Source organism: Oryx dammah, unplaced genomic scaffold, assembly GCF_014754425.2.
Source record: "Oryx dammah isolate SB20612 unplaced genomic scaffold, SCBI_Odam_1.1 HiC_scaffold_12, whole genome shotgun sequence".
NCBI lineage: Eukaryota > Metazoa > Chordata > Mammalia > Artiodactyla > Bovidae > Oryx > Oryx dammah.
In genome coordinates, this window is record NW_024070196.1 from 60,759,750 (window position 1) to 60,769,248 (window position 9,499).

A 9,499-nucleotide genomic window follows, 5' to 3' on the forward strand; every position below is an offset into this window, starting at 1 on the left:
CTTTGGCCACCTGATGAGAAGAGTCGAGTCATTGGAAAAGACCCTGATGCTGGGAAATATTAAAGGCAAAAGGAGAAGAGGGTGGCAGAGGATGAGGTGGTTGGATGGCATCACCAACTTAATGGACAAGAATCCGAGCAAACTCTGAGAGATAGTGAAGGACATGGAAGCCTGGCGTGCTGCAGTCCATGAGGTCACAAAGAGTCGGACACAACTCAGCAACTGAACCACAACAGTGATCCAGTGGCCAGAACAATGCTTGGCACAGAGCAGGTGCCCAATTAATATCTTTAGTTGCATCAGTGAATATGCACACACATAATATGCAGATATACTTCTTGGCTCTGTACCTTGAGGTTAATTAACACCCAACAAATGGCATTTGCTACTATTTTTGTTGTTATTGACAATAAATTGGACCATCACCTCTCCCCCCAGGTTCACAGAAGAAAGTCAAGGCTGGGATTCCGCTCTTTTGCCTGAGTCTCTCCTGGTATCTCGGAGAGGCTATTGTCAGGCTCCAATGGGGAGCATGCTGTCTATGAAAGAAAAGAGGGCACAGAACAGTGGGAAGGCTGGGGGTCAGGAGACCTGGATTCTGGTCCCAGGTCTGACATCAATTCACAGCTGTCTTTGGATCCAGGCCCCCTAGCCCTAGAAATGAAGAGGGCTGGCCCAGACGGCTCTGGAGACCTTGCCTCCAAGATACTCTGGCGTTCAGAGGATGGTACATGTCCAGTTCTCTTCCACCTGGGGATGGGCTTCTCTCTGGAGCTGGATGCTTGGAGAGGATCTATAGTGCTGTCTAAAATCAGAGGCCTGGAACATCAGGGCGCTGTGTTCTTGGGGCTGAAAGGGAGAAGCACATGGTCACAGTGGAGAGCTGGGCCTGCCCGCTTGGCCCGGGTCTCAGCGAGCATTCACGGTGGACGCTATGACCTGCTGCCTGGATGCCCTTCAAGCAAGGCCACCCCCCCTCCTGGGTTGACCACATTCAGCAGCTGACCCGTGTTGGGGCCATAAAGGCCTGGCCACCTCGGTCTTCTGTAGGACAACTCTGGAGGCTGTTGGGGCCCCCAGGGCTCCCCAGGGACATGGTCCGAGATGGCCAGCATCCCAGATGCCCCTCTCCTTGTGTTGGTACCCACCTCACTCCCCTCCTTTACTCAGATGTCGGTTCCAATGGTCCTCCCCAGAAACAACCTGCACGTGAACTTCATCCCAGAGCCTGTTTCTGGGAAACCCATCTCTGGCATCATCAGCCCTCTCCACTCCAGCTTGAGAAAGATCCCTACTCTTGGAGTGGAAAGATGAGGCCCTCAGCCCTGACTTAGCTGTGTGACACGCTCACATCCTCACCTACTCTGAGTCACTCATTTGTTGTGTGATATGGAGGGGGGAGGGGGGAGGGGATACAAGGCAGGCTGTTTAGCTCAGCAGAGTAAGCCCTGGCATTGGAGTCTGCTGAGTGGGATTCCTGGCTCTGCGACTCCCTAGCTGAGTGGGCTTGAGCAGGTGACTTCACCTCTCTGAGCCTCCTTTTCTCATCTGTAAGATGGGAGTAGAAATCAGGGTTCATGGGGTGTCGTGAGGATTTAATGAAACAATGACATTTAAGGGGGCTAAGAACAGAGCCTGACCCCAAAGCAGGTATTCATAAGTGGTGGTTGTTATTCTTTTTCTTCTTAGTGGAATGAGCCAATTGGCGCTGTTAAAAAAGTTACTTCTGGCCAAGGAGGCATTAATTAAAGAATATGCTCTGGATAGGGATGTGAGAAGTCTAGGAACCCTCTGACTGGGGCCAAGATGACTGTAAAACAGGGAGCACAGCCTGGCATGATGTGAATGGGAGTGACCTCTGTGAAACTGAAAGTTGCTCAGTCGTGTCCAACTCTTTGCCCTAGTGACCTCTAGCAAGAGGCAATTTCTTTGGAAGCAATGGTCTCTAGCTACATACCCCATGCTGTGTGGAAGGGGTAGGGGCAGGGCAGTGGTAAAGAAGCAGAAGGTCTCACCGACACATCCCAGGAGCCCACAGGAGACCCGTCCCATTTCTTAAAGCACGGGTAATCCAGCCAGACCAAAGCTGCTTGTGCCAGCCGCTGCCAGCTATATGCGTCTTTACCAGCAACATTTCCTGTAGGGTCCGCTGGGTCCAGAATCACAGGCCTGAAGGGTAATATTTAGAGAGAGAGCGATGAGAAGCTGGGTTCTGTCTGGTGGGTGGTCTAGGTGCTCCAGGAAGGGCAAAGCAACCAGCCTGGCACAGGCTCAGACTCAGGCAGCATCAGGGTTCCAGCAGAGCACCGCTCCCTGGGGTGTGTCCTGGGTGCCCTGCTCCATGGAGGACAGTGAACGGAAGGGGGAGCCTTGCATTTGGGCTTTGATAGACCTGGGCTTGCATCTCACCTCTGCTCTTCTGTAGGAGTGTGACCTTGGGTAGATGTCTTGGTCTCTCTAATTCTCAGTATGCTCATCTGTGAAATGGGCAGATTTGAACATCCCTACTTCAAAGGATGTTCTGTAAGGATCTAGATAAGCAACATGGACTACTCAGCACAGTAACTGGGCCATCGTAAGGGGTTAGTGCATAACAGTTACCATAGTCATAATTTTACTATACTATTAGAGTGTGTTAGTCTTATAGCAAGCTCTTCCTTCCTGGGAGCAATTATTATTGTTGCTGCAGCTGTTGTTATTTTAGTTGAAATTTCAGCTGTTTCGCTCATTTTCTGTTAGGGTTTGGACAAACTCTTCACTGCTCAGAATCTTGGTTTGCTCATCTGTGAAGCAGTTAACATAGTGCCTGCCTCATGTGGCTGTTTGCACTGGTTTTAAAGTTAGATGATACTAGTGAAGTGCCCAGTAGCGTGGTAAGTATCAGAAGATGATCAATTACTGTGGAACCCTCCCAATTCCTTCATTTCCAGGGTGCTACAGCTGTAAGCAGGGGTTCATTTATGTGGGGAGCTAAGCCATGAGCAGATAGAGTACCTGGGTTTTGCAAGTTGCTTCATCAGGTATTCTTCAATAATAGAGTTTTCAGAGTTATAATTCTTTTCCCAGTAGATGCAAAGCTTCCGATACTGCAGGACTAATTCCAAGACAGTCTGAAATCCCTGAGCTGTGATGAAACCTGTTGTCTTGCACCCTTGCTCCCAGGCATAGACCGTCAGAAGCTCCAGGGCATATTGCGGGGGCAATGGCTTTCCAAGCTGCTCCTTACACTGGGTAGAGGGAAAACAATCAGAAAAAATGGGCTTGTCTAGCATTTGTGTAAAGCACGTTTCTCATGGATCAAGTTCAGCCTGCCACTTGGTTTAGGGTATAGTTTTCTGAGAGCAAATCCACACCTATCCATTTAGGTATAGTCTAAGGTGGCATTCACAGAGCTATTAACTCACCTGTTCAAAGCCAGATGGCTAGGAAGTGAACAGAAGAGTGTGTGTGTGTGTGTGTGTGTGTGTGTGTGTGGTGTTGGTGGGGGATATAGCACTCATTAATCCACCTAACAATCATTTTTTGAACTTCTCTCATGTGCCAGGCACTGTCCTAGGTTCCTGGGATACAGCAGGGAATCAAACGTATAAATCCTTCTGTTCTTGTACATTTATAGAGGGGAAAGTGAAAGTGAAGTCCTGTCCAACTCTTTGCAACCCCATGGACTGTAGCCCATCAGGCTCCTCCGTCCGTGGAATTTTCCAGGCAAGAATACTGGAGTGGGTTGCCATTTCCTTCTCCAGGGGATCTTCCTGACCCAGGGATTGAACCTGGGTCTCCCACACTGCAGGCAGATGCTTTACCATCTAAGCCACCAGGGAATAGTGGGGAGACAGACAATAAATATGACTACTGGAAAAACCATAGCTTTGATTAGCTCTGAACAGATGTGAGACTTGTGCCATAAAGAGAGCCAAGCACCAAAGAACTGACACTTTTCAACTGTGGTGCCGGACAAGACTCTTTGAGGGTCCCTTGGACTGTAAGGAGATCAAACCAGTCAATCATCAAGGAAATCAACCCTGAATATTCACTGGAAGTTCTGATGCTGAAGCTCCAATACTTTGGCCACCTGATGGGAAGAGCCAACTCATTGGAAAAGACCCTGATTTGGGGAAAGATTGAGGGCAAGAGGAGAAGGGGGTGGCAGAGGGTGAGATGGTTAGAAAGCATCACTGACTCAATGGACAGGAATCTGAGCAAACTCTGGGAGAGAGTGGAGGACAGGGGAGCCTGGCGTGCTGCAGTCCCTGGGGTCACAAGAAGTCAGACATGACTTAGTAGCTGAACAACACCACCACAAGAAACAAACAAAGAGGCACACGCAGAGGCCGGGAGGTTGGGGTGTGGAGTTTCTCTCCAGGACTAGTGAAGAGAAGAGCGTGGCCGGAGGGTGGTGGTGAGCGGACAGAGAGGGGGACTCAGAGAGGTCAAGGGCAGATCCCTTGAGCCTCCCAAGATGATCTGGACTGAGGGAACAGAGGGGGTGGCCGTGGATGAATCACAGATATCTTTTAATACAGGACCAACAACATTTGCCGACTGGTTGGACGTGGGTGTCTGTGAAGAAGCCAAGGATGGCCCTTGGTTTGGCCGTAGTAACCAGAGGATGGATGTGTGATTCCCGTCGCCTCCCCTCTGCTCTCCCCTCCCCTCTGTCACCTCTCTCTCTTCCCACTGCTTCATCCTGGCTCCTCCCCACACCTCTCCCTGCTCCTTCCCTCCCTCCACGACCCGCCCCCTCCTCTGCCGTCCTCACTCTCTCCCTCCTCCTCCTCCTCCTCCTCGGCTCTCTGCCCAGATGGGACCGGCCATACCAGTTGGTACCAGTGCTTCACCAGGCGGATGAGGCTCTTCAGCTTGGTTGGACGACTCTTCAGGAAGTCTCGCTGCAGCTCCGTGAAGCAGGGGGAGAACTCGCCCTCTTTCCTCAGGTTCTCGCACTCTTGGATGAGCCGGACATAGACGCTAGACTCAGGTCTGTAACCTTTGGTCAACTGACCTGTTGGGAATGAATCCATGTTTCGACGTCAGCTCTTCTGAGGTTCTTTCATTCCCTCTGAGACAACAAGCTCACTGGCCGCGGGGGGCAGTGGGGAGGTCAGCAGCCCAGAGCCAGGAGGCCTGAGGTCCATCCCCGGTCCTCCCTTCTCCCGCCTCTTCCGCCGTCACCCATCGTCTCTCACCTGGACTCAGCAGAGGTGGCGGCACCCTCCTCCCTGGATCCTCCGCAGCCCATTAGAGGCCTTTAAACCTGATCCTTCCACTTCTTGCTTCCCAGGACCTCTGGGTAAAATCCCAAGTCCTCACCGTAGCCCACGCGGATGGTGAGACCTGCCTCCTCCTTCGTCTTCCCTCCTGCCTCAATCCCTTTGCCACGGACTCCCCTGGTTGCTTCACCTCTTCAAATATGCCAAGTCCATTCCTGTCTTTGCACCTGCTGTTTCCTCTTCCTGGGAGGTCTTCCCTTGCTTGGCTCTTTCTCATTCTTTGGGCCTCAGGTCAGAGGTCACCTCGCTTGTCGCCCTATCTACCAAAGTCCTCTGATCCCCTTTGCTCTCTTTCGAGTCAACATGTTTAGTTTTGGTCACAGTGAGTTATCATTTCCTTCCTGGTGTTCATAGGGTCAGGCTCCAGGAGAGAGGTTCTCTGTCTGCCTCACTTAGGGCCCTGGAACACGCCTTGCACCTCCAGGTCTGTGTTCCTGCTCACTTGCTCAGTCCTGTCTGACTCTTTGTGACCCCATGGACTCTAGTCTGCCAGGCTCCTCTGTCCATGGGATTTCCCAGGCAGGAATACTGGAGTGGGTTGCCATGTCCTTCTCCAGGGGATCTTCCTGACCCAGAGATGGAACCTGCATCTCCTGCTCGACAGGTGGATTCTTAACCACTGAGGCACCAGGGAAGCCCCGCATCTAAGGTTCACAGTGGAAACTGAGCCTCAAAGAATGAATTGCTTCCTGTCCCAGTGCTCCTACACGTTATCTCAAGATTCCAGCCCTCAGTGAAAGTTTGATATGGTTGTCTCACATTTTGCATAAAAAATGAAATTAACATATTGAATTTACCCTAGACCTAGTTTTTCGAATGGAGAAGGCAATGGCACCCCACTCCAGTACTCTTGCCTGGACACTCCCATGGATGGAGGAGCCTGGTGGGCTACAGTCCATGGGGTCGCGAAGAGTCAGACACGACTGAGCAACTTCACTTTCACTTTTCCCTTTTATGCACTGGAGAAGGAAATGTCAACCCACTCCAGTGTTCTTGCCTGGAGAATCCCAGGGACGGGGGAGCCTGGTGGGCTGCCATCTATGGGGTAGCACAGAGTCGGACACGACTATAGCGACTTAGCAGCAGAAGCAGCAGCAGCAGTTTTTAGAAAGGAGATCACACAGTTTGCCAAAAGTCAAACTAGTAAGCCTGGTAGGTGTTCTATAAAAATATCTTGACCCCCAACTGTACCAGTTTGTTGTTTAACATCACTTCAGTGGCTGAGTGTGACCCTAGGCATTCTTGTCCCAGGAGAGATGCTGGGGTCTCCTCCCACTTGAAAGGATACCTTGGTTAATAAGACATTTTATTTTTGTGGCTGGGAGCACTCACCCAGGGCATCAAAGGCGGGAAGGACATCGAATTCCACCGCCTGGTTGAGCTTGGGGGACCTCAGCACAAAGCTGAGAACGCGGGGATTCTCCCATTGCTGTTTATGGACCTCAAACTTCACTTTAAATATTTCCTCTCTTTGACAGGCTTCCAGCTGTCTCCTGATTTCTTCGATGAATTCTCCTCGGCGCTCAAACTGTTCCTGAAAACTTGTCAGATTGGTGAGGAAGACGACGAGGTCAGCATCTGATCGTCCCCTGAGGGTCGTGCCTTTGCCTGAGGAGCCGCCCTAAAAAGGTGATAAGAATGAGTATTGACACATTTCATTGAGAAGAGATTCCCTAAATGAAATGCTGAGAGCAATCACTAACATTTTGAGTGCTAGCCACTGCTCTGAAGGCATCAGCAGCTGTAACTCCTAGAATGCTCACAAGAACTCTAGGATCTAGCCACTGTTATTTTCTGTCGTCATTTTCCGGTTGGGGAAACAGATGCTGAGAGATCATGTATCAGTTCAGTCATACAGCTAGTGGGTGGCAGAGATACAGTTTCCATCCTGGTTGTCTTTTTCCAGGGTCCATATTCTTTACTCCCTGTAATTTATGACCTTATGTGATTAATACTGTAAACTGGCCCATGGCTGCCTTTACTTGATCTGCAATTCCTATAAGGTACTGAAATTTATAGATAAGGAAACTGAGGCACAGAGAGATTAAGTGACTTGCCCAAGACAGCCAGCAGGTGCTATCTGCTTTTAAAACATATACTCTTAACCAGCTCATGACTTTGCAGAAATAGTCAGATCCCAGCCTGGTCAAGATTAGTGAACTGTAGATGCTGCCAGGATTCAGATTGCTTATCTCTCTGGCAGTCATGACCTAGGTGGTTTATACACTTCTCCAGGGAATTTCTTAAAAACTTACAGATGGATGCCCTCACCCCAGAAGCTATTTTCAGAAATGTGGTAATAGTTCTGGCATGGATAAATCAGAAAGCACCAGCCCCAGAGACCTCAGCCTTCTGCTCTCTGTCTGTCCCTGTGCAAACGCTTGCTCACCAGCCCCCCTTCTCCCCAACCAGGCAGTTCTGGACTCACCTTCACAACTTTGGACACCCGAACTGGGTGAGAGGCACGTTGGAAACACCTCTCCTTCAGGAAAGTACAGATGGTGTCGATGGCTTGTTTGACCTGCGTGCGGAACTCCGTGTTTGACAGGAGGTGGTCTTCGATGAACTTGTCTAGAGAGCTGGCCGGGGTATCGCTGAGCCCCATCCCGGTGCTGGGGACTGGAGAGCCAGAGGCGGTGGAGCTGCTGCCTGAATCTGTGAGCTTCTGGCTCTTCTGCTGCCTGCATCTAGGAGGCTGTTAAGTTTCATTTCACTGGCAGGGAGGAGCTATGCCCGTAGCCTGGGCTGCTGCTGGTTTCATTTCCTTGGAAGGGAGGAGCTTTGGCTGGAGACTTTAATCTCTCCTTTGCTCTGAGTAAATCACTCTCCTTTCATCCTGTCAGCTCTCCCAGCACATTGCTCTAGAATCCCAGATTTACTCCTGCCTTAATGCAGGAGACCCAGGTTCACTCTCCGGATCAGGAGATCCCCTGGGGAAGGGAATGGCTACCCACTCCAGTATTTTTGCTGGAAAGCCCGTGAACAGAGGGACCTGGCAGGCTGCTATACAGAGGGTTGCAAAGAATCAGGCAGGACTGAGCAACTAACACTTTCCCAAACAGCCTAGAACATCCGGTCTTTCTTCAGAATGTACTCTGAAAAGGTACTTTTAACCCAGGTTGGCATTGCACCCAAGAGTAATCACAAGTAGAAACAGAGTTTTGGTTTCTTTTCCCTCTCTTTTTTTGTTGCAGACAACATTGTTCTATAGCCTCCTATGGTCCTTGCAGCAGTACATGAATATTGCAAACAGAAACAGTCAAAAAATCTGGAAGCATAAATTCCATCCTGATCCTAAACCTCAAAGACTAGAAGTGTAACTACTTTAGTGTAGTCTTGTGAAATATTTTTCTAGGTTAATGCACACATACATACTAACATAATTTCTCTTTCTCTCTTTTAATGGCCTAACTCCATACAATTCCCTTTTTGATTAATAGACGTTATTTCCTGTCAGGAAATTTTCCTGTGAGACATTAATTTCCTGTCAGGGGAGTATAATCTCCTTGGTTCTGTCTCGTCACTGCTGGGAGCCAGTGTGAGGAACTCCGCCCATGGCAAAGGTCATGAGGTAGGAGGCTTCGGCACACGCAAAGGCGGAATCGAGCCTCAGGAAACCCCCTGTTCCGAGCATCTACCCCCAAAACCAGAGTCTACCTACTTTACTGTTTTATGCTCTCACCTACACCTCTGACTTTACGGGGCTCTCCCCCATCACCATTTCTCTTGGAGAAGGAGCTAACTTGCAGCTCCAGTTAATAAAAATTCCTGGGCGTGACAAGAGTGTTTCAACTTACAAACTCCTCTGAAGATTCTCTAGCCTGCCTGAGCGGGTTCATCCAGCCACATGTCATTGTTTACAGCCTCCCAACTGTGACAGGCACAAGATGCTTTAAAAGCTTCTAAATACAGACTCTTTTGAGAAGTTAGAAAATTATTATTATAGTAGATTGATTAGAAATTATATTGGTGAAGGGTTTTCATTTGTTGAGCCAATATTTGCCGCTAAATCTCCATATTCCCTGCCCTTACAATGAATATAACTAACATATAGGAGAAATAAGTATTAACCTTTAAGATTAATCATGTTCCTCTGGTCATGTTCCATGGGATTTTCCAGAAAATAGTCCTGGAGTGGATGGTCATTCCCTTCTCCAGGGGATCTTCCCAACCCAGGGATCGAACCTGGATCTCCCGCATGGTAGACAGACGCTTCACCGTCTGAGCCA

At 49.6% G+C, this 9,499-nt stretch overlaps 1 protein-coding gene across 2 annotated transcripts; it reads right to left on the reverse strand.

Annotated features, from left to right (window-relative positions):
* Positions 1–274: 274 nt before the first annotated feature.
* Positions 275–8,710, reverse strand: LOC120871128 (2'-5'-oligoadenylate synthase 1-like). 2 transcript variants are annotated; one of them, XM_040250825.1, is made up of 6 exons: positions 7,699–8,710; positions 6,603–6,891; positions 4,818–5,002; positions 2,995–3,227; positions 2,022–2,169; positions 275–793 (listed from the first exon to the last, which is right to left on the reverse strand). In XM_040250825.1, exons 1-6 carry the CDS (start codon positions 7,873–7,875, stop codon positions 617–619), a joined length of 1,209 nt encoding a protein of 402 aa, XP_040106759.1. In that variant the 5' UTR covers positions 7,876–8,710; the 3' UTR covers positions 275–616. The 2 variants fall into 2 exon arrangements, with proteins under 2 accessions (XP_040106759.1, XP_040106758.1); XM_040250824.1 differs by having other exon boundaries at positions 275–849; positions 2,016–2,169.
* Between the last annotated feature and the right edge of the window lie 789 nt (positions 8,711–9,499).

Excerpts from the sequence above, each read along its gene's own strand:
- LOC120871128 (XM_040250825.1), bottom strand. The coding sequence starts at position 7,875 with ATGGGGCTCAGCGATACCCCGGCCAGCTCTCTAGACAAGTTCATCGAA. Across the intron at positions 5,003-6,602 it reads TCCCGCCTTTGATGCCCTGG|GTCAGTTGACCAAAGGTTAC; the intron begins GTGAGTGCTCCC and ends CATTCCCAACAG. Across the intron at positions 2,170-2,994 it reads AAGCAACTTGCAAAACCCAG|GCCTGTGATTCTGGACCCAG; the intron begins GTACTCTATCTG and ends ATTACCCTTCAG.